General features: G+C 50.5%; 6 protein-coding genes across 6 annotated transcripts; 3 read left to right on the top strand and 3 right to left on the bottom strand.

The window, feature by feature from the left end:
• Positions 1–279: 279 nt before the first annotated feature.
• On the bottom strand, positions 280–1,586 carry RhiXN_00241 (DNA polymerase gamma 1; the record flags this gene model as incomplete). The annotated part of the gene is made up of 2 exons (XM_043320060.1): positions 280–674; positions 743–1,586. 2 exons carry the CDS (start codon positions 1,584–1,586, stop codon positions 280–282), a joined length of 1,239 nt encoding a protein of 412 aa, XP_043179072.1.
• Positions 1,587–1,606: 20 nt separating this feature from the next.
• Positions 1,607–4,387, bottom strand: RhiXN_00240 (DNA polymerase gamma 1; the record flags this gene model as incomplete). The annotated part of the gene is made up of 6 exons (XM_043320059.1): positions 1,607–1,912; positions 2,107–2,402; positions 2,489–3,488; positions 3,589–3,726; positions 3,798–4,139; positions 4,202–4,387. The coding sequence occupies 6 exons, from the start codon at positions 4,385–4,387 to the stop codon at positions 1,607–1,609; spliced, it is 2,268 nt and encodes a 755-aa protein (XP_043179071.1).
• Positions 4,388–5,667: 1,280 nt separating this feature from the next.
• On the top strand, positions 5,668–12,065 carry RhiXN_00239 (nucleoporin; the record flags this gene model as incomplete). The annotated part of the gene is made up of 21 exons (XM_043320058.1): positions 5,668–5,800; positions 5,870–5,977; positions 6,043–6,123; positions 6,174–6,407; positions 6,458–6,520; positions 6,573–6,724; positions 6,775–6,973; positions 7,072–7,248; positions 7,305–7,442; positions 7,494–7,715; positions 7,766–8,353; positions 8,407–8,814; positions 8,892–9,550; positions 9,625–9,851; positions 9,902–9,965; positions 10,013–11,181; positions 11,232–11,349; positions 11,404–11,604; positions 11,658–11,766; positions 11,817–11,899; positions 11,955–12,065. 21 exons carry the CDS (start codon positions 5,668–5,670, stop codon positions 12,063–12,065), a joined length of 5,244 nt encoding a protein of 1,747 aa, XP_043179070.1.
• A 342-nt stretch (positions 12,066–12,407) lies between these two features.
• RhiXN_00238 (WD40 domain-containing protein) lies at positions 12,408–16,284 on the bottom strand (the record flags this gene model as incomplete). The annotated part of the gene is made up of 17 exons (XM_043320057.1): positions 12,408–12,695; positions 12,734–12,817; positions 12,871–13,390; positions 13,464–13,572; positions 13,632–13,645; positions 13,671–13,771; positions 13,831–13,987; positions 14,047–14,103; positions 14,151–14,230; positions 14,294–14,362; positions 14,498–14,550; positions 14,678–14,728; positions 14,781–14,804; positions 14,857–14,876; positions 14,932–15,080; positions 15,133–15,280; positions 15,446–16,284. 17 exons carry the CDS (start codon positions 16,282–16,284, stop codon positions 12,408–12,410), a joined length of 2,763 nt encoding a protein of 920 aa, XP_043179069.1.
• A 2,604-nt stretch (positions 16,285–18,888) lies between these two features.
• On the top strand, positions 18,889–21,343 carry RhiXN_00237 (uncharacterized protein; the record flags this gene model as incomplete). Its single annotated transcript, XM_043320056.1, has 12 exons — positions 18,889–18,951; positions 19,046–19,122; positions 19,225–19,399; positions 19,462–19,494; positions 19,557–19,728; positions 19,764–19,891; positions 19,959–20,068; positions 20,117–20,406; positions 20,454–20,622; positions 20,673–20,785; positions 20,840–21,041; positions 21,103–21,343. 12 exons carry the CDS (start codon positions 18,889–18,891, stop codon positions 21,341–21,343), a joined length of 1,773 nt encoding a protein of 590 aa, XP_043179068.1.
• Positions 21,344–21,944: 601 nt separating this feature from the next.
• RhiXN_00236 (aquaporin, Major intrinsic protein family) lies at positions 21,945–23,375 on the top strand (the record flags this gene model as incomplete). Its single annotated transcript, XM_043320055.1, has 9 exons — positions 21,945–22,310; positions 22,364–22,421; positions 22,469–22,509; positions 22,564–22,694; positions 22,755–22,776; positions 22,833–22,994; positions 23,056–23,117; positions 23,183–23,203; positions 23,258–23,375. 9 exons carry the CDS (start codon positions 21,945–21,947, stop codon positions 23,373–23,375), a joined length of 981 nt encoding a protein of 326 aa, XP_043179067.1.
• Positions 23,376–23,460: the final 85 nt, after the last annotated feature.

Below are 23,460 nucleotides of genomic sequence, written 5' to 3'. Positions count from 1 at the left end.
AAGTCCTTCAGTTTTGTCCTATTGATCTTGATCATGGTGTACTAATTTTGATATGACGAGACGGGCGTCGCGTTCAAAATTGGGTGGCGCTGGGTCAGCTAATTCAGCGTTGTCTATCATGTAAAAATGGGGCAGCCATTAGTAATTTCCCCAGAGGGTTATTCCTATGTATGGTGTCAATAAGAGACTTCAGCTATTCAATCAAGGGAGCAAATAGTCTACAACGAGAAAGGATAAGTTAAAATGATACAGGACATGCTATTGTACAATCAAAATAAATCAAGCGATCCAACCCAATAAGCTTTCTTGGGCTTGCCGAGCGCTAGCCTTTGGAATGGCCAACTTTGGGCGGGTGTTCGCATGAGCTTCAAGCTCAGCTTCCCTTTCCCGCTCTCTCGATCTTACTACTTGGGCTAGTGTCCTTATGTCGTATGTGTCTTTAAGGGACTGGGCCTCCAGGAACTCTTCGTAAGCCTCGCGGTGAGCTAGTACGTCCGGGGCAGCGTAAGGTTTGGGCGGGGTCTTTAGTTCGGGCTCGCATCCCACGCGTGATGTTGTGCCATCTGGGTGCAAGGATCCCCCAGAAGTCTTCTCCAGGATTTGATGTATATCAGTGATTCTCCTGGTGGAAGCGGATATGGCTGGGAAGGCGTGACGCAAGTCATATCCACCTCCTTTCGAAGGTACTTGTCAACATCAACTGCGGAGAAAAAGGCGACGCCCTGAGGCAAGTTGTCGAAACCAAGCTTGTATGCGAACATAGATCTTGTCCATAGATTCGCAATCTGTAGAGCAAGCGCAAGTCGATACTTGTCTCCCTCCTCGGCCAGGTATCGTACTTCATCATGAATAGAAATCAAGTACCGTGCCTTGATTCCATAAGTTTGAATGAGATAATCGATAGCTACGATGAGCATGTGCAAATAGTCGACCCCAGAGGATTGGACGACCCAATTTATGCGTGATGTCATGTAGTCTTCGCCCGAGTTCTTGGGTAGATACTTTTTGGAAAGCGCGGATGTGACGCCGCAACCCAGAGCGGGGGTTCGAGGGTTATCCGAGGTCGCAATCTGCTCAAGTTTGTTGAACAAATAACTCTCTGTCCCACCGTACCAAAACTTTCGCCCAAACATAGAGGTTGAATATGTACTCTTCCCTTTGGTTGACGCATATAAATTCTGCGCAAGAGCCTTCGCTGTGTCTTGTTTCATTGATGCGCTATGCTGGAGAAGCAACAGTACCGCGTGGTTGATTCCTGCTCCGTAAATGCGTGAATAATTGAACACCTTGGCTTGGTTGCGGGAAATGCCGAGTATGCTCGCAGTTTTGGAGTGTAAGTCCGTTCCAGCCGCCTTGGTACCCTCAAGAGTCATCCATCCGATCGCAGTGGCGCCATGAATGCCAAACTGGGCATCGCCAATAACACTAGCTATCCAGAGTTCTTCTGAGTCCACATCAGCTCCAACAATAGCATAGCCTTCGGGAGCACGGACGAGGGTTTTCAGCTCGGATCCAATACGATTTGCCTTGGCATTTGATGCAGTCAACCACGTCTTTTCGATAGCACGGCGAGTGACAGTTCCCATTGTAATCACCTGAGGGAGAATCATACCATACTTTCGTGGGCGTACTGAGCCCGCTTCGGCATCGGGGGTCCGGGTGGAGGTGAAGGTGGAGGTGGTGTGGGCAGCCCCATATTGATCTTAGCTTGGCGGTCCCACATCACAACCTGTCTCAATACGCGGTCCCGTGCACTGATCCAATAGCTACACTGGGCATTCATGTTGAGAGCTGCTTTAGCTGTATCCCCTGGACTAGATAGAGTACCGTCTTGTGAATACTTGAGGAATGTCTTGGCCATTGGGGAACCGACATTGGCTTGATCACCATCCTTGTGGGGAGCTTGAAGAAACTGAAGTGTTCGTCTCGCACATCTTCTTCAGCTTGCTATCCGTCTCGTCTATGAATTCTAGTGGTTTCGACGTCGTGCTAATCTTTTCTGGATCTTGCTTGGGAACGCGATAGGTCCAGCCATGGTCCTTGAATGGAATAATGGATAGCCCATCCACCGGAGGCGAAGCAAAGAGGCGCTATTTGGGATCGTACTGTTAGATTGGGTGTACCGCGCTCTGCATCGGTTCGCGGGGCCGTTAGATCCCAGTACCATTTTGGCCAGTAAACGATATCAGCCGGATTTCGGGATGGACGTTTGCCAACTTGTACCCTTTCCAGTTCAGTTGGTGTTTGGAAGGGACTTTTTAATATCTTTTGGAGATGGGGGCCCTCATCAAGGACGCTGTTGGCTATAGACCTAAGTGCATCCCAATCGGAATCAGGAGCGGTACCAGAACAAAAGCGCAGGGCCATATTCGTGAGGTCATCGTCATCGCATACAATGTGCCCTTCTCAATCCAGTTCCCACCGTTTTTGCGAGAAAGAACTTTCCGTACGGGTGCATCGGCTTGAATTAAGAAGAATTGAAACGTACCCCGAAATGGGGCTAATTCATCGTTCTCGTCAACCTCGACGGTAGACCCAAGTCCTGATTGGTTCTTTTTGGCTGACCCAACAAGCCAGCCGTGCTTGGATGAAAAGAACAGGGGGTAGGTTGTTTTCTTTTTACTGGATGGGTCAGGCTTCCACTTCATATTGAGCAACAACGGAATGACCCGGTCTTGAACAGTTGGACCAAGTTTCTCTTTCGTAATATCGGCGAACCATTTTGGCCGTGTTTCTGGCGGGGGTCTCTCCGGGGCCTCGATCCCTCTGGACACTCCAACTTTCTTGGGCGTCCAATCAAGCTGGCTAAGCCATTCGTCACTCTCCCAAGGCTTCTTTCCCTCTACGTCAGAATCGTACATGGCGAAAGCATCTTTGGCGAGAGCAAGTAAGGTACCTCGAACGCCATCTTCAAGCTCGTGGTATTTCTGCTCGGCCGAATTAATATAGTTGTTCCATTCCTGGTCAACGGTCAAGAATGCGCTACCCATGGTGAATATGCCAGCTGCGGAAACGGGATTAGGGCAGGACCGAAGAAATGCAGGGAGGACTATTTGGTAGATGGATAAGGTGGTTTCGACGTCGCTGCAACAGTACTGGAGATATTTGTCAATATTAGCGGCGATGCCTTCTCTGGTAGATGTCATAAAGTCGTCCCGTGTCGATTTGTCTAGATCAATTCCGCAGTAGAGGCGGGCGAGGTCCGCGAGAGAGTTGACGGAGGTGACTTCCTCCCAGCGCTTGGCGTCGGAGTCATCGCCCGTGATTTCGTCGGGAGTGTGGACCAAAGTAGGTAACGATCCTTCCAAGTCTGCCTTGACTGCGAGCAAGTTGTCGTGACGTTCTCGGTCGAGTTCGGGCTGTGACTCTATATCAGCCAGTAAAGCTCGTATCTCTTCAATCTCTTTAAGTTGCCGTTCGTAGGTTTCGTTTTTGCTTCCGATACAATAACCAAGCAGGGCGTTGCCCGGAAGTAATACCCTTGCAAGCTATGTGGAGCGACATGGTGTCTAGAAAGCGGTTTTTAGTCCCTTCCATAGAGTACTCCTCAAGTATGCGGGCTCGGTCGTAGGAAACGTGATGGCCAACAATCACCCGAGGGAGCGAAGGATCACCAATAGGAATCAGATGTTCAGGGGAAGAGTCCAATCCCAGTAGCCAAGGGGATATCCAGACGTACCGAGCAGTCTCGGAAATAGCGCAGGCCATGACGGGGAAAGGAGAATACTCGGGCAGCGTTTCAACGTCGAAGCATATAGCACTCTCAGAACCCAGATCCTCTACTCGATCGAACGAACCATCGGCGTTGTATCTAGTCCACCCAGGGTAATGTTGAACTTTTCCGGTCTTGGAGGTAGCCCTTTCTCCTTGGACTCGGTGAAATTCATAGCTATTTCTAGCCAAGGCATCGCCATATGAGCACCTATATTATAGAAATGTTCGTCGATCGAGTTGCCCCGTAAAGGCGGCAAGTCGAAGGATGTTTCGGAAGACGGGAGGCAAGTTCTGTGTTCAAATCGTGAGCCTTTAGGTGTCTCTGAGAGATCTTGATGGCCTTGGATGACGGTTGAGAAAGTCTTCCTCCGGGGAATAGCTGAGAATGCAACTTTGACGAAAGCATTGAACTCCAACCTGGTTGACTAGCGCAGATGAGCGCAAAAATATTAATAATTTGAGAAGATCGCTCACCCAAGTCATAAACTGCTTGTGGAACAGGGGTTTTGTGAATTACTTCCGGTTTGGCTGTCTGCGCGAGAATCTTTGGGACTATCTTCTTTGGCTGTGCCAAGCTCTTCTTGGTCGTGGGTCGCGCCCCTCCCATGTGTACGTCTTTACTAGATGGCGGGGCATGATATGACGAGGGTATAATGTCGTTCTTGATATCCATCGTTGGAGCCATTTTCTTAGTTATAGACGGTATTGATTTCCTCCATTTGAAAGAACAGAGGCCACGACACCTCGAGACGAACTCGCGCGATGAAGCATGCTCAACCTAAATTTATAGTCAAAATATGGACATTAGCCCTGGTGGATAAATCCTACGCTCAAGAACCACAAATGTAGCAGATGCCTGAATTGCTAACACAGACAGCTTGGAGATATAACGACGAATGCTGCTATCGTGGGGCGACTGGTAGAATCCAAGAGCTCGCTGGGTTACAGTAACAAAAATTCAAATTGTTAACATATTATTGCACACTTGATTGCAAGACAACTCACCGCAAGGTCGAGCAGGATGTAGCCGAATTGTTGGTGGATCTCCAGAGTCTGTTATGGAATCAGGTTCTCCGATCGAGCTGATGTCATCCAAAAACTTACACATTGTAAATTGTATTGTCATATGTGAAATAGAGTTTGTACACCCATAATTTCAACACAAACTTGGAAGACGACCTGCATTCAGGACCCAACAACAGGTAAAAGTCGTAAATCAGTCTCCTGAAAGCCCCAAAATACATTTTATTTTCGCGAGGCAGCGAGGTGCTCAAGGGTTTCTGCCTTGAAGATGTCGCATAAATACTCAAACATAGCTGGGCCTTTTTGAGTTATCATTAATTTCATCGTCAGATTGTGGTGGCTGCCGTGTCAAGAGAACAGTGGTATATGTAATATCGCCGGTGTTTACTTACTGGCCGTATTAGGGACAGCACCATCGCCAATCAGGGCGAGGAGGCGAGATGCACCGTGCGAAACTTACTCGTGACTCACACTGAAAACATGCCAGTTTTAGCACTTTCGTCCGGGAATGCTACAGAAAGGACAGGAATTGAGTGGAGTCATGTTCTCGAGCGCCTCGGTCTCGCTTTCATGACTCGATTAGTGACATTATCATTCGGTTCCGAGTCGTATCGCAAACCAGCCAATGAGGGAGTCTGGATGACCAAGCAGTTTTGATATTTGACTCCTACCAGAGCAGGCAAGACGGATACTTGAAACGTGAAGGGATTATGTCTGGTACGGTACTGAAACCCAGGAACGGAGTCTTGTCTGACTCAGCCCAAGATGTGAAATTGGCGCCTGCCCTAAAGAAAGTGTGTTGGAGGAGTAACACGCGATAGGTTCTTGTTCCTTGCCGCCCACCACTGCCGCGTCCCATAAATAATCTTCGCTCACCTCACATTGACACATCGTCCCTACGGACTCTGGGAGTAATATTGTACTTTCGAGATGTTCGGTTCGTCATGGGGTCAGAACAACCAAAACCAACAAAATCAGGCGCAGCAAGGAACTGGGCTCTTTGGCCAGCCTGCGCAACAGCCGCAACAGCAACCACAGCAAGGGGGTGCATTTGGTAATACAGGTAAGTGTCGTTGATTCTGTACATTTTTCTTTTTTGCTTTGTTTGGTCTGACGAGTAACTACATCATAGGGTTCGGTTCCGCCGGATTCGGCCAACAGCAGCAGCAACAGCCTGGGCAGACGGGCAGCATTTTTGGGCAGCCCCAACAGCCTCAGCAGAACCAACAACCAGGATTCGGTAAGTCTTGAACCCATCTGCATTGTTTCATTTCTTGCGTGGCGCGTGTTGATGTTTGTTTTTAGGCGCGTTTGGAGGCGGATCCAACACAACCAGCACTTTTGGACAAGCCAAACCATTTGGTTCTACTGGCTTTGGAACAACTAGTACGTCTGCTCTCAGTATAAAACATTGCATATTTTGACTTTGGACCAAGATACGACCGCGACAACGGCGCCTTCGTTTTCCTTCACAGGCACTAGTAATCCAACGCCCACGAATGCATTTGGAACCAACACTACTGGGGGATTTGGAACTCAGAACCAAACACCAACGAGCACCTTTGGACAACCCTCGACTAGCACTTTTGGTGGTGGAACAACTGGGTTTGGGTCCAATACTGGGGGAGCCTTTGGGTCTACTAACACAACAAGTACGTTTGGAACTGCCAGTGAGTTTTTTGGTACTGTAGTGAAGGTTAATCTCACGGGAATTGTCTAGCTAATACCGGTGGTGGGATGTTTGGGGCCCCGAAACCTGCAACGGGAGGCCTCTTTGGAGCAGGTGAGTGTCCCTCAACTAGGGTAGTGGACTAATGACTGAGAGCGATGGTTAGCCACCACAACAACGAATGCAGCAGGCCAAGGAACAGCATCCCCTGCATATCAAGCCACCCAAGAACGTGATACGGCTGTGGGAGGAAGCTCAACGACGCTTCATTATCAGAGTATAACTGCTATGCCCGCATATCGCAATTTTTCGTTTGAAGTAAGCGTCAGACCGGATGTGTTTGATTGGCGCTAACCGCAACATCACAGGAACTCCGAGCCCAAGATTATGCTGCAGGTCGTAAGAACTCGACTTCAACAGGTTTTGGGACGTCTGCCTTTGGGTCGGCCACCAACACAACTGCCCCCTCGACCGGTCTGTTCGGTCAGCCTGCTCAACAGAACCAGCCCCAGCAAACAGGCATCTTTGGCCAACCAGCACAACCCGCGCAATCGACAGGTTTATTCGGTCAGAACACAAACACGCAAACGACCGGTGCCTTCGGACAACCCGCAGCAAACACCGGAACTGGGTTATTTGGGCAACAACAAAATCAACCAGCTCAGCAGCCATCGACTGGGCTATTTGGCCAACCTGCCAGCAATACTGCTACGACTGGAACGGGTTGTTTGGCCAGCAAACGAACACCACTACGGGTGCATTTGGCAGCAATACCGGAACCACTAGTTCGTTTGGTGGTGGAGGGTTGTTCGGTGCAAAGCCTGCTACGACTGGAGCATTTGGTTAGTTCTTTTCATGACCGAATGACCTAAACTTGACTAAAGCGACTGTCGAATAGGTGCAGCCACTACTCAGCCGTCCACAGGATTCGGCACATTTGGTCAAAATAACCAACCTCAGACTGGCCAGACTACGAGTATTTTTGGTCAGCCACAACAGAATCAGCAACAGCCTGCGACCGCTGGGTTCGGGTTTGGTGCGTCTCGCAAATATTATTGACATTGTCACTTTTCTAATACTTTTGTAGGCACAAACAACACCGCAAATAAACCTCTGTTCGGACAACCCGCGGCGCAGACGCAGACCACAGGTTTGTTCGGGCAGCCAGCTCAGCAAAACACTGGCGCTGGCTTGTTTGGACAACCGGCACAGAACACTGCGGCTGCCCAACCTGCACAGACCGGTGGTTTATTCGGCGGCTTTGGACAAAACCAACAACAGGCTCAACCTGCCCAACCTTCGACAGGATGTACGTGCGTTCTTCTGTTATCAATACTTCTCGTTAATTTCTCTTTGCAGTGTTTGGTCAACCAGCCCAGACGCAGCCTGCGGCGACGACAGGAACTGGATTGTTTGGTGGTGGAGGCGGACTCTTCGGTCAAAACAACCAGCAGCAGCAACAGCAGCCAGCTACTTCTCTTTTTGGAAAACCTGCTGGTACCACTGGTGGTTTGTTTGGTGGCACTACTACGGCCGCTCCTGCCACAAGCGGTGGTCTGTTCGGAAGTACTAACGCAGCCAACACTCAGCAGCCAGCCACTGGTGGTTTATTCGGCCAGGCAAACAAGTCCATCTTCGGTTCCACTCCTGTCGCCAACCCTGCTCAACAGACGTCCATCTTTGGCCAGTCCGTGCAACCCGCCTCCCAGCCTTCGCTTTCTGCGTCGATCGACCAAAATCCATTTGGCAGCAACCCCTTGTTCGCGAACCTCCCACCAGGCCCCCACGTGTTCTCCGTTTCCCAGAACCAGGCCAAGAAACCACTCATTAGCGTATCCCCTCGCAAGAATTTCTATCGCCCAAGCACGCCTCAATTGACTAAGCTTCGAGGGTTTGCGACCCCCCTCCGTCCGCATCGGTTGATGCTAGCGTTAATCCCTTTACTCGGTCAACCTCTGTCGGCCCCAAACTTGGGCAGTCTCTTAATGCCAGCTCGCTAGGACAATCTCCATCTCTCACTGCTAGTTTAAGCGATAACCGATCTTTAGGAGGCCGTTCGAGTGTTAAGAAGCTCGTCTTGGATAAAGACGTCAACGCATCTGACCTGCCATCATCTGGATCTTTGTTTGCTGCTGCTGCTGGCACTCGGTCTACTCCTTCAAAGAGCAAAGTGGTATTCCACCCTGATCTTGTACAGCGTGCTGTTGCTGGTGATGGCTTGTTTAACTCGACCGTTTCTCGCACAGCCGTGACTGCTCGTGCATCAATCGACCTTGGTCCTTCACATTCGTACTCTGCCAATGCACCTGTACGAGAGGAATCAACTGTACGAGACGATACCCCGGCTGCTACCGCTACCGACGGCGACTATTGGATGGTCCCATCACTTGCTGAGCTTCAGGGCATGAGTCACGACCAACTTGTTTCTGTGCCAAATTTTACTGTGGGCGTCACGGATATGGCAAAATCACCTTTTTGGACCCAGTGGATCTTACGACCGTATATGCCATCTCAGATATCCCCGAAAAGACTGTTCTCTTTGAAGAAGGCGCATGCACGGTTTATCCCGACGAGTCTCAAAAAGCTGCTCGCGGCGAAGGGCTCAACGTTCATTCGGAGATTAGTTTGGAGAAATGCTGGCCAAGAGACAAGGCCACCCGTGCACCCATCAAGAACCCGAACGACCCCGCGTGGCAGAGACAGGAACGCAAGTTGCGTAAGATGAAGGATACCGAGTTTATTTCGTTTGAACCCGAGAGTGGAGTGTGGACTTTCCGAGTACCACATTTCACGCGCTATGGGCTTGGAAGTGATGATGAAGATGAAGACGAGGCAGGCGCACCTCCTGCCGTAGAGGAAGACGAAGAACAAGAGGAAGAACCTTCGGTTCACGAGACAGAAGGGTCCGAGACCGAGTCTGAAACTGCGTCTGAGCCCGAGTTCGAGCATCGTCTCGTTCCAGTTGCCAAATCTACTACTCCCGAGGCACCTCGCAACTCGAACCGCCATGGCCCGTTTGCAGCTACGATCGGTCTCGACCCGCGCAAAGTTCAGGTTATGCAAGCCTCAATGTTTCACAACGATCCTGGCCCAGAGGTGACTCGCAGCCGTTCCGCTTTCTTGGCTCGTGATGTTCTCCCGGAGGTGAGATTGGTGTAAATGTTTCTTGTGTTAGTGTCTGTGATAATAAATGTTTTTTTATCCCTCTGTGCGTGAAGACTGTAGACAAGGTCGCCCCTATCCCAAAGCCCAAACCCAAGCCGAAGCCTGAGCCACAGCCACTAAGGAAGTACGAACGTGTGCCCAACGAAAAATCCGTGACCAAGTCCTTTTCTGGCGCGTACATGGATGCGGGGCTTGCACTCGGGCGATCTTTCCGTGTAAGTTGGGGTCCGAACGGCGAACTCGTGCATATCGGAAAGATTTGTGGTACTGCCACTAAAGAGTAAGTTTTTATTCAATTATACGAAAATAGATGCTCTAAACTCGATTCAGTTCTTTGCCTTCGAGTCCCAGCATCGTCAACTTATCAAGAGTTCCGCTGCTCAGTAACCCTGACGTAAGTATGAGTGTTTCGCCTTTTATCAATAACTCATCGCTTTGCAGGACATAGAAGTTATACGAGCCAACAAGTTATTGGAATACCAGATCAAGAACTCCGACGTCGATCTAGATGATCAAGGTGTGCCCGTCGCCACCCCCAATGAAGATATTCGCTTCCACCACGTGGCTGACCTCTTCGGCCCGGATGATCGCTCGCATGAGTCCAGCGTTTGGCGCCTTGGAGCTGCACTCTTTGACGAAATTAACATCCGTCTCTCACAAGGCGTCGCTTCTAATATTCGAGAGCAAATTACCTCCATGCGTCGCCGCCATGCCTTGGAGAAATGGCTTCAGACAACGGTGGCTCCCAGTGTTGAGTTCGACTTGCGCGAATTGAGCGGGACATCCGCTGCTAACCGCGCATTCCTCATGCTGACGGGAAACCAAATAGCTAGAGCAACTGACGCTACGATGGAAGCGAACGAAATGCATCTCGCAACGCTGATATCTCAGATCGGTGGAGACGCCGAGTTCCGAAACGATATTGAATCCCAGTTGGCTAAATGGAAGGAACAAAAAATCGATGCTCACATTGACGTCTGGGTTCGAAAGATTTATGCACTGCTCGCTGGAATTGTGGGCAGTGTGGAGGGTTCCAAGAGCCGCGACCCTGCCGAAAAGTCCAGCGACATTGTGGTTGCCGAAAGCTTGGACTGGAAGCGTGCGTATGGATTGCACCTGTGGTTTGGTGGATCCTTCAACTCTCCGATTGTCGACTCTCTGGAGAGCTATGAAACGGCATGCAACAGCGCTTCGCTTGCTACCGCTCATCCTCACCCTTGGTATATTGAACGACCTGCGTCTGTCGATTCCGATGCTCTCAGGTGGATTGTATCTGGCGAAAGTGTACCCAAAGATGCTTTGTTTGAGATTATCAAACTGGCCATGGACGACACGGTGCCACTTGATGTTGCTCTCTACCCCCGCGCATTTGGACCTAGCCCCATTGACTATAGGATTTCTTGGCATGTTTATATGCTACTCGCGCGTGTCCTTCGGGAACGAGATGTGTCCGATCGGTCGCTCGTTGAGGAAGAAGGCGAGGAAGAACCTCAGTTATCTTATAGTCACAAGGCAGATGCTATCACATCTAATTATGCCTCTCAATTGGAAAACTTGGGATTGTGGTGGTATTCCATATTTGTATTGCTGCACCTACAAGAATCGGACGGGTAAGCAATTCATTTTTATTAGCTGATCCACGCTAAAGATTTGAATTTAGTCGTTTGATTGCCATCAAGGCCCTGCTGGCTCGACATGTCTCTGAGCTGGATGAAGAGAAAGAAGAGTTCCTCGTAAATCAACTCTGCATACCTCAAGACTGGATTGAAGAGGCCAAGGTCAGTAGAATCTTTGGGATCCTGGTGAATTAACAATAACACAGCCCATTCAAGGCAATTATCTCTCAGTACACCAATCAATCCTACCAGGCGTTCGAGTTCTTCGTTGCTGCCGGGCAGGTCAAACCTGCATATGACATGGCCCTTCGTGATCTCGCACCCGAGGCTGCCATTCGAAACGACTTTGATTTACTCATTTCCCTCTTCGCGGACAAAGGATTCGAGAGTTTGGACGATTGGACCTTCCGTGGCCAGGTTGGTGTTTCAATTATGCGCTATACATCCACCAACTCAAAGTGTCTTGACAGCTCTATCTCCAGTATGCAGAATGCATGTCCAAACTCCCTGAGCTGTTATTTGATGCGGCTATAGGAGAACCCGACGCGATTCAAGCCATCGAACTAGAGCGCTTGAGCCGTGCCGTTCCCCAATTGTTAGGCCTCTTGCCTGAGATGTTCCCAGACAAGGCGAACATTCGCCAGCAAATTTGTTGGGCAACATGATTTCGTCCTTGATGCAATTCCTACCCGCGCTCAAACACAGAGGCATGGTGAGTCGATCTTATTTCTGCAACCCTATTTGTATCGCTAACATCCTACCTTCAGAACATCCGTCCTCAACTCCAATCCACCATGGTTGAAGAATCGGTCCGCTTGGAGCACATCCAAGCCATGGCTCACGAACGGTTCATGACCGCAATCGAAACGCTAGGCTAAAAAAAAATAAACATGATTCACGACTGCGATTGCCTTGGTACATGCTGTTGTCCTTATCTGCTTTTTTTCTTTTTCTTTTGCGTCTTGAGACTTTTAATAATACTATATTTCATATCCAACCATCATGTTCTGATTAAGGCAATCATGAAAAAGTCCGTCAATTTGTCGTCAGTCTAGTGGAGATATACGGTATACACATGCGTGGGAACAAAAAAAAAGAAGGAATAGACAGTTTGCGCGCGCAGGCAAGAAAGCAAAAGGAAAGCAAAAAAAAAAAAGGACTGAGTGGTAATGGTATTATAAAAACTACGTTAAAACCCCGATGAAAACAACCCGCTTAAATTACTCCTCCCCCTCTTCCTGATCTTGGTCCTCCTCGATCTCTTCCAGAGTCAATCCCTCGAGCAAGTTCTCCTTGGAAGCCTTGTACTGATATCCCACAAAACTCATCACATAGATTGTTCCGTCAGCAGTTCCAACTACGACCTCTTCATGAGACAAGGCCATTGCCATCGGGTTCTTTTCCGGAGTGGCGAGCCCCTTGAACCCGGCTGGGACATTAAACTGCGCGGGCCAGCCGTATTCGGACTCTTCAGCCAGCGCAGCCCATGCTCCTCCCAGTGTCGCAATCTCAGTGTTAAAATCGACGTTGGAGACGTCTCCTGCACCCGGTTGAGGTTCGGGCAATTCTTCCGGTTGGGTTTGCCGTTAGCGGTATGGGACATGGTGAGGTTATACGTCGATACGAAGATCTATAACCCCAATCAGCCCAAACTCCAAAACTCCTCAAAAATCAAGTACTCACCCGACGATCCGCACCCAACCTCGAACTAAACCGCGTACTCGTCGCCACGCGCCGCTTCTTGGGATCCACAGCGCCAACGCCACATCCGGCGTATCCACCACGCTCAACAAGACCGGCGGCTTGGCCGGCCTCTTCTCCACTCGATTCGGGGACCCGCCGCCCATTGAGGTCCCAGGACGGCCCATCGATGTCCCCGGTCGGGCGCCAAGCGCCGTGCCCGGCCGGTTGGGCGCATACATCGACGACACCCGGTGCGTGGTCGTGGCGGGCGACAGCAGCGCACCCATCGATTTCCGGCTGTGCAGGGGCATGCTGCGTGATTCTGGCGGGGAGGGACGGCGAGACTGTGTCGTGGGCGGGTGTGTGCAGTGGTGGGCGGCGTGAGCGGCTTGGATTTGGGTGGGGACGGGGCCTTCGGCAGCGTTTCGACGGACGATGCGAGCGAGGTGGACGGCTCGGGTCTTCGTGTTCGAGGTGAGAATGATATTTTTGGTCGCGCATGTCATTTGTTTGCCCTTGGCTGCAAACCATCTATTGCCGTTTAGTCAGAATTTGCGCAGTGGACGTAGTTGGGATATATGGATGGAACGTACTGGAGCATGTTCGCACTTCCAACTCCCACAGTGCTCAACTTGGCAGACAAAACAGGATCCGAACCACCAAGCTCAGAAAGCTTAAACTGGCTCAACATTTCTCGTCTCGCTATCAAAATCACACCGTTGAGCCGCCATCCAAACACATCTCAAAAAGCGGAAACTCACGGATCGAAAAGGTCCTGACAATACCATCAATCGTAATACCCACGATCCTCCTCGTCCTCGTCCACAATCTGAACACCGATATTCAAGTTTGTCTGTTGACCGAACCGAACAATCTTGGTAATAAAAACACCATCGTCAGTCTGGTAGTTCGGGCCAAGCGGCAAGAGAAGCAAAACAAAAAAAAGTCGACAATGCCTACCTTTTGACCAGCTCTCCAGTCCCAGCACACGAGCGCCTTGTCTGCTCCAGCCGATACGAGGTACTTGGGCGAAAGCGCGACCGCACGAATACCGTACAAGTGTCCTTGCAGAGTTTGGATAGGCTGCCAAGTGACGGTGGAGAATAACTGTACGCGTCTAGATAATGCGTCTCAGCAAAAGACTGGCAAGACATGAACAAAACGAAGAGCACGTACCCGACATCGTGGAACCCAGCAACCAAGACTTCTTCGTCCGGTAGATAATCCAAACAACTAACCGTCTCAGCCCACGAAACAAAACTAGGGAGAAACGAACAAACCTGATAGCCTTGGCCTTCAAACACTTTTTCTCCTCCCAGAACGAATATCCCACACTCGGATCGTCTCGTCGTAGCTCCCGCTAATCAGGCGGTTCCCTTTAAGTATAAGAGTCGTGCAGAATCCAGTATGGCCCTTGAGGAACCGGATAGACTGGACTTGACCCGTGGCCCAGTTGCGTTCGCGGTGGTGCAGGGAACGGTACAGCGGCTCCCTGTAATCAATCAATCAAAAACATGTCAGTCCAAAAAGAGCAGCAAAAAGGATTTGGACCGCAAGGACTCACCAGTCTTCAGGGTTCGGAGGCGGCCTCAGGGGGACAGGGTCGGTAGCGGTCAATTCCACACACAAGTGTCTCCATATGGCGGGGTGACGGACTAGCATGTGCCATTTCTTGCTGACCTGTGGTTCGTTGATGAGTATATATGCACAGATACGTTGCGCGGATAGGACTTGCCACTTCAACTTCTAGCAGCTCCATCACATTTAAATGGCCGAGGATTTTGATGGCTACGTCTCTGGAGGTTACCGACGATATCAAACGTCGAGGCAGCGTATTTCTCAAGCATACGGATCATGGCTGTCATTTTGATATTATTAGCTATTCGAGCTGGAAAAGCAAGAGAACGCACCTGATATATCGCCTGGTAGACATGCTGCGATAAAGATGGTAAGTAGGGATGAAAATGAAAAGAAACAACCGCGTACAATCGAGGATAATATGAATTCTTTCAAAAGGTCAAATTAGCCAACAGAGTAGAAACAAGTTAAAAATAGACTCACAGTCGAAGCCTATCAGAGGCCCTCATAGCTCTAACAACCTTTCTAATCTCCGTCTCGTTAAATCCTCCCTGGCCATCCCCCCGGAGCAGAGTGGAGAGGTCTACGGAAGCGTTCATAGACGCTGGCTGAGGCTGTTGAAGCGCAGACTTCTGTAACCAGAGGGTCAGTTAGCGAGAGAAATAAAATAACCGTATGACACACCATCTGGGCAACCTTGAGAGCCTCGCGATCCTTGTTAGCACTCATCTCCAACTCCCTCTTCTTCCGCCTCTCCTCCTCCAACTTGGCACGCAACATCCTGAGCTCGGCCTGGAGAGCGTGCAGCTGGGAGGCAGAAGAGGTTTGAGCACTCTCCAAAAGACGTTTATAATGTGTGAGCTTTTTGACATGTGTCAGATGCACGGCACGCAACGAGGCTTGCATCTAAAAGACAAAGAAGAAAAAAGAGGGCGTGTGTGAGAGTGGGAATTACTCAAACGGGCAAGCTGATTACTTAAAAAAGTGAGTTACTTACGTCTTCGTCGAGTTCGCCCCATCGTCGATTTCAGTGATAAGCTCCATGGTCATTTCATCTTCTGCCCTGTACTGGGGAACGCCTTCGCTGCCGAGTGGGATGCCGCTAAAGTCGTAGGCTTCGCTCGTTCCGCCCGACACGGGTGGTCTAAGGCTCGGTGCCCAATCGCCATTGACGCTTTCCTCTTCCTCGTCTACGGGCCATACGACAGCCGGCAGCTTGGGTGGGGGAGGAGACGGAGTATAGTTGCTATTATTATTACTGTTTTCCAACGGAGGAAAGACATTGGAAGTATTGCGTGAGCCAGGGGTTTTAGCAGGGGGACGAGGAGAGCCATTGGCATTGACAACGCCGGCCAATCGAGGCTTGGGCTTGACGGGACTTGGATTGAGCGGAGACTCTGGGTGAGGCAGTGCAGGCGCCTTTTTAGTGGGCGAGGAAGGTCGGAGCTGTACAGACTCGCCAGACTGGGAAACGAGGGACTGGGCGCGCGAACGCGGTTGGTAAGGCGAGCTTGTGGATGTTCCAGACACCTTGCGCGCACGTGTTGCATCGGGGCCGCCTTGTGCTGTACGCGATACCTTTGGACTCTTGGCTGGTGGTGGGACCAATGGCTGTGCACTGAGCTTGGAGGAAACAAGAGGGGATGTTTGCGTGTTTGATACGCTCCTCAGGTTCGCTGCAGATGGCTTACGAGAGGCAAGCGTGCTCGGGAGTCGAGGCTGGTGGGGAGGAGTGGGCATGGGCGTGGCGTTGGGAGAACGAGAGCGTGGTGGGTGGTGCGGGACAGGACCAACAGTAGATGTAGGAGAGAGCGGGTCCACAAGGCCTAGGGGCATGGATATGGAATTGCGCGGTGTTGGGAGCCGTGTTGGCCGTGGTTCTTCCACCGACACTCGGGCCATCAATTACTACCACACATGTCCAGCTTAGCCCGCCATGTCATCCCTCAACACCCAATCAGTTACTCACAAATCAATTATAAACAAAACTCGGCACGCAACGCACGGGCGGACGGGCTCGCGTCAAGAACAAGAAACAAATTATGCGAGCCCAACTCTGACAAACACAACTCTCGACTTGTATATATCGAACCTTCTCAATAACAGCAAAGCCGAAACTCGCAAGCAGCCAAAGACGCCCGTGTTGACCGCGGTTCTGATCACCCAACCAACCCGTCAGACACCCGTGAGAAGAACCCCCGTGACCGTTTGTCATTCTGAAACCATTTTCGGCTCTTTGGCTTGCGCCCCCCACCGGTTCCGTGACGGACAAGAAGGGGGTCTCGTCACACACCCGCGTCCCGGCGTTTGTTCATTCCAAGGTAAACCCCTTGTGTGTGCGTCTGTGTGCGTCTCGTATGTTTCTGCCCGGCAGCGAAAATGCTCCAAGTGAGCCTAGGCTATCTGTCACATTTCTACATGCCAAGGCAACTAAGCCTTCCTATCATAAGATGCCAACGGGTATTTAACCCAAGTCATACGTGACGTGCAACACTTCTTTCGATATTCTAATGTGACACTTGCTTATGCGCCAATTGTGTCACATCCCCCCCTCAAGTGGGGTCTCGTCATCGATATACATGTCTTTGAAAGTCGGCGCGGGCGGGGGTCTGAGTCAATACGTAGGGCAATGACGACGATGAGTGTGACGCAGCGGGCTTCTGCGAGCTAACAACACACACACCCCGGATAGAATGCTTGGCTATTGTGTCGAGTAACACCCATGCTAAATAACTTAGACTTTGTTCCGATAAATAGCAGAGGGGCCCGTAACCTCCCATGATTATTGCCGATGCATACAAACCGGTTACTTACAAATAAAATCAGACGGTTGCATAACCCGTAACGAAGTAAACCATGCGCCCAAAAAAGGGTTGCGATTTGAATACCATGTCGTTATCAAGTGACGTCGGCGTGCGCCCCATTTCTTATTAACCAACCCAGCCCCGACCCGAGTTCAGGTCGAGAGGGGTGGAGGGCGGGTTACAAAATTTGAATGCGTCTGTGTCGTCGTCAACCCAGGAGGAATGGCGATGCGACGGGGTGTCAGTGTCTTGTGGTAGTGTTAAATATATATGTATCGGCAAAAATGATAAGTTTGGAAACCGAGGCGCTTCCCTAGGCTCCACAGCACCACAGCATCTAAATGGATTAGAAATCATTGACTCGGATAAAGCGAGCGCATACATCCTACTGTTTATTGAGCCGAGTTCAACGCAATTACCTGATCACAGTTGTAAACACAATGCCAAACTGGACATATGCGCTACAATGCACCTTGCGCATGTGAACACTGATCGACATCCAATATTTAATTCCGGATGTTTAAAACTTAGACTCGCTCACCCATAGTCATGTGGATGTTTAAGATCGGAAAGCAACGCATTTACACAGACCTTCGGCAAACCCCATATTCACATACGCAGTACAAGGTCCAACCATCGGAGGGGAAGGAGGGGGGAATTCACACATTGATCATTGATGCTCGGAACAAGCGTTCCCATTGTCTGTGTGGCTATAGCTGAATGAAACATGAGGCTTACAACCCCCGCGCGATCACACATGGTCAGATTCAATCATCAGAGTTTAATCGGCCCTCCCCCCGGTGTGATAAAGCCACACGGCGGCGTATCACTATTTATTACGGTTTATCGCTAATCGGTATGAATAAAGACACTATCCGCGAAACACTATCTTAGATCTTTTGATGACGACGGACAAGGTAAACCTGTAATGGTTCTGAGCGCTAGAAAAATAAAATCATGAACTCGAATAACCCGGTGCTACAACTTGTTTCTCGAGTGATTTACAAAATTAATTATTCGACCTTGGTCTAATGCGCAATAAAAGACAACCGTCCCCACCATTATTGTTACGTACGCTCAAGAAGTAGACACGGTGTACATGCCCGACACACAGAAACACCCGAAAATTTGAACCGACGAAATGTGAAAAACAAGGGACTAAGGTCTGGGTATAGTTGCGATCACACGGCCGCATAAGCGCTGGCCAAAGGCAAGACCAGGTTAAACAAAGAAAGTAAATAAAATCAATAAAGTATCGGCCTGAACGAATCCAACTCTACTTTGAACCCAAGCCTCGTAAAGCCCCACTAAATTATCCCTAAACCAAAAGAAAAAGAAATCCCATTGTTCCGTCTGACTTGGACCCCACTCGCCACCCACGCAGATTCCAAAACGGGGGTGTGGTGTTGACAGATCACGTGCATATTTGTGAAGATCAACGCAACATCGTGTTCCTTCCCTCTCCACATCCACAACCTATAAACTCGACTCGACTCGATCGACTCACTCCCCTCCTCTCTTCACCTCGACAACTTTGTCTGTCTGTCTGTGTGTGTTGATCATAACTTTTTGTGACCAACATCTTTGTCTACCTCTTCCCACCCTTCCCACTCACCTCCCACTCTGGTATACAAAGATGTTCCCCACTCGCGTTCAACTTGAAAGCTTGAAGCGGGCTGCGTTGCAGGCCAAGTGCAAGGTTCGTCATCTTTAATTGGTATTGGGTGAAGGGGGAGGAGGGGGGAGTGGAAGTGGAGTCGGTGACGGTTGGTTGACCAATGGATGGTTAATAGGAGCTCGGCATCAAAGCCAACTCCAGGTCTGAAGTCCTCATCGACATGGTTTTGGAGCGCTATTTCTCTACTGCCGGGTACGTTTCCCCCTACCCCACTTGATCTCTCCCTCGCCCCAATCGCCCATACGATATCATACCATCGGTGACGGCGGCTGACCCAACAACACTATTCAACAGACCCTCGAAGCCCTCGACATCGACAGCTTCCTCGTCCAAGAAGCGCAAGGCCGATGATGAGCCCAAGGCTCGCCGGGTGAGGGCCAAGGCTGAGCCCCAGGATGAGGTTCTCCCCACCCGCACCAGCCCCCGACGTGGCAAGCGTGCCGAGGTTGTCATCCGCACCCCTGCCCGCGTCACCCGCGCCATGGGAAAGGAAAGGCCAAGGAGACACTCCTGCTGAAGATGTTGTCGAAGTTGCGAAGACTGCTCCTCGTGCTGCTGCACCTGGTGGGTGATCTTTGTGTTTGATATGGGGTGTTGGGAACTTATTGTTTGGGTTGTTGGTTTAGCTACCCCCGCCCCCACTCGCCCTCTTGTCCCCACCTCCACTTCCGCAACTGTTATCGACACCGCCGCCGATATTCCCGCCCAATCTCAAATTGAACCACCGACACCCGGATAGCAGATCTCGAACTCCAGATTCGCAACGCCCGAAAGCCGGTGATGAGTCTGCTCGCGAGTGTTAGCGATCAAGGCGTTTCAAACGCAATCCACAGCCTTCGGTGACAGTACCTCTTCTGATACTCTAGACTCTATGGGCCAGTTAGCCCAACTTCGTGATGTTGCGCCACGGCTTGTTGCATTGGCCATGGACCCAGTTGCACTTACTTCGCGCGTCGACGCTGTTGAAGAATAGTCGAGGAAGCAGAGCAACAGCTGAAGCAAGATGAAGCTCAAATATCTGACTTAAGGCAGCGGATTGCAAACTTGAAACCGATAGTTCCAGAGTTGGAGAGCTACAAGCCACCCTACGCCACTTACAGTCCCAGTTTAACAGGATTCCTGAATCGGTGTTTAATAAGTAAGTATTTGTGCTCTCATGCTAGAATTAAACTCATCAGCTTTGTAGCAACCGACCAGAAGACTCTGTTGCAGATAGTAGATACACTATCGTCCGTGCTTCCTCAGTAGCACCCTCTGCTGGTCCCTCTGGTTCTCAGCCCTCTCTACTCTCCATCCCCGAAGGAGGCTTCTTCCCTTCGCAAAACCAAAACCAAAACAGCGGACGTGCGTCCTCAGTAGCAAAGAGTTCGCGAGGGTCTCGTCCTCCTCTTGCCGAAAAGGAGAGGGAGATCGAAGAGACCGGCTCCCGCCGCTCTCTTCGCCCCTTGTCTCAATCTCCATCCCCACTTCATCACAGTCATCTCGACGAAGCCCCAAGCCTTACTCACGACCTGGTAGTGTAGAGCCACCCAGTCCTACCCGGGGTAAAGGAAAAGGTCGGATGATCAAAACATCACTGGAGACCGTAGCCGAGGACGAGACACCACTTACTCCTGTTGCTGACCCATTCACACCAACTTCGGAACTGCCTCGAAGCCCTCCAACCCCCGCTCGCAAATCTATCACACCCCGGTTTTCGCTCGTAAATCGCTAGCCCTCGTGGTTTTCTCGCAATCTGCCAGCCCCCCTGCTCGTAAATCTGCCACTCCTCCCTCTCGCAAATCCGTCAGCCCCCCGTCTTCCGAGACCAAACCCAGCTCCTCTACCTCGTTTTTCCCGTCCCTTCCCACCTTTGGTGCGAACGGCCCTATCAAGTGCTGCCTTTTGCGCTAGTTGCTTCACTGTGAAGCCATCGTCAGAGCAGCTTCTCGGCCATCTGCACCTAGTGGTCGCGTTGGTAGGACCATCAACCGCCCTCACACGGCTTCTGCGCGTCGTCCTATGACTTCGACTACCAAGACAAGGAGCCTCAACCCAAGGAGCCTCAATCCTTCTTCAACTTTGCTCCTCGGACTGTCAACAACCACCACAAACGGCCCCACAAATACCTCGTCAGCACCTGCAACGGAGGCACGGGTTTATCACCCCTGAACGGTTGGGAGCCAACTTCAGCATGTTCCCTGCCCCAAAGATCGATCTTGGACGTACGCCTGGTGGGCTAGCGTTCAAGACGACAGGCCGTGCGCCTCCAGGCACCCCTGCGGCGACAAACACCCTTTACGGAACCGAGGTCGCTCGCGACACACGGTTCGCCGACTTGGCGTATGACTTGGATGTGAGCGGCAGTGTCTCATGGGAGGACAGCCATCCCATCTGGGCTGCTGGAATCCCGCACAACGCTGCGAATCCATAGATGTGCTTCCCTTTTCGTCTTTTTTCGTTTTGCTTCTCTTTTTCTCTGGGATGTTTCGGCTATCTTATTTAATTAACTTGGTATCTCTGTGTTCGGCTTGGTTTATCTCTGTGGTCTACAAGTACTTTATTTGGATTCGTCACTGGATTTTGTTGTATTCTTACCAACTGAACTTATTATAAATATTTGGATTTGGGCGGCTTGCTTTTTCTTTTCTTCTCACTCATTGGCTGATTGACCACCGGTCCTAAGTTCCGAAGCGACTTATTGCGTGTTACGTCGAGAGGGATCCCTCCACCTGGAGTCCAGCACCCCTAGGACCGCTGAAATTCACCTTCGAAAATGTAATGTATACTGTCTGGAGCGTCGACTTCGGATATTCGGGCCGGAGTCTGTATTCATAGGTTCATAGCCACTGGAGTGGTACTTTGCAGGTGAGTCGGCAAGCGCGAGAGTTCGCATATATAAAGCGAATGCATTTCATCGGTTGGGAAAACAACACCCCCGCATTTCATTCCCCACTTACTCCGCAACAGTACCTTGTTCCCTCGAACAAAACTTTCGTTCTCTAACTTGAACCACCACCAGCAGTACTTTCCGTATGCGTATGCCCGTGTATCTCGAGAACAATAACCGTGACGGGCGTGCACTCGACGAGGTCTCGGATGCTGTCGACGATGGCAAGTCCTCCCCTCTTTGTCTCTCTCTATTGTTCCTCTCCCATCCAATAGCAATTCATTCTAACCTTCCCAATTGGGGCGTTTCAGTCAACATCGCCAAGCTTAAAGCTCAGGCGCAAGCAGACGCGGCGGCCTGGGACAGTGCGGCCCAATTCGATTCCGAAAAAGACAAGGCGGCGTTCAGGGACTATGAAGCCGCGTGCGACCGTGTAAAGTCTTTCTACAAGGCAAGTCCGCGGCGTTTTTTGGGGGGAGAAGAAGAAGGGCGGAATGATGACGTTGAATTGGTGGGGGTGTAGGAGCAACACACGAAACAAACTGTCGAGTTAATGTTCGCAAGCGTCGTGAGTTTGAGGAGGGCCGTGGCAAGCGTGCGAGGATGGGTGTCTGGGAAGCTAGTGAGTCGTTTGGTCTATGGTACTTATTCTCACCCGTTGTGGAAAAGTTGAAATGCTTGAGACATTGGTTGATGACTCTGATCCTGATGTAAGTCTGTGACCGGTATATGCGACCATGTGCTGAGACCAATTGTTTTCCTAGACGGAGCTCTCGCAAATCGAGCACTTGCTTCAGACAGCTGAGGCCATCCGCCGAGATGGAAAGCCCGAGTGGATGCAGGTCGTTGGCCTCGTACATGACCTTGGCAAGTTGCTCTACTTCTTTGGTTCCGAGTAAGTTTCCCCATTGTATTTCACAACAATCATTCGTTGACGTGATGACCATTGGTGCAGAGGTCAATGGGACGTAGTGGGCGTAAGCCAGCTTCAATTGATCATTGATGAATCCGAACACTGATGTGCCTTCTATAGGACACATTCGTCGTCGGCTGTGCTTTCCCAGATGAGATCATCTACCCTGGTTCCTTTACTGAGAACCCCGACTCCAAGCACTCTACATACTCAACCAAGTACGGGATATACGAACCCAACTGCGGATTGGACAACGTTATGCTTTCTTGGGGACATGACGAGGTACGCCCCACACATTCCTATCAGAAAGCAATCTATTGACTGAATGTATGCGGGGTTAAAGTACTTGTACCACGTCATGAAAGATCAGAGCTCTCTTCCCGAGGAAGGTCTCGCCATGATCAGGTACCACTCTTTCTACCCATGGCACCGTGAAAAGGCGTACCAGTACCTCTGAACGAAAAGGACAGGAAGGCCATGGACGCGGTCCTGTGAGTTTTCCCCCACATCCCGAACTCTGTGTATTCTAATCAGAATTTTCACAGTGCATTCAACCCATACGATTTATATTCCAAGAGTGACGAGGCTGTCAACCCCGAAAAGCTCAAGCCTTACTACCAAGGGCTCATCGCCAAGTTCTTCCCTCCCGAGCTCGACTGGTAGATTGCTTTTCCATTTACTCTGAATACGTTACGCATGTATAGCTGTCCATGAGATCCTGTATAATAATCGTAAAAAAGTAGAGTTG

The sequence above is a fragment of the Rhizoctonia solani genome, chromosome 4 (assembly GCF_016906535.1).
Source record: "Rhizoctonia solani chromosome 4, complete sequence".
Classification (NCBI taxonomy): Eukaryota; Fungi; Basidiomycota; class Agaricomycetes; order Cantharellales; family Ceratobasidiaceae; genus Rhizoctonia; species Rhizoctonia solani.
This window is presented reverse-complemented; position numbering and strand designations above follow the sequence as displayed.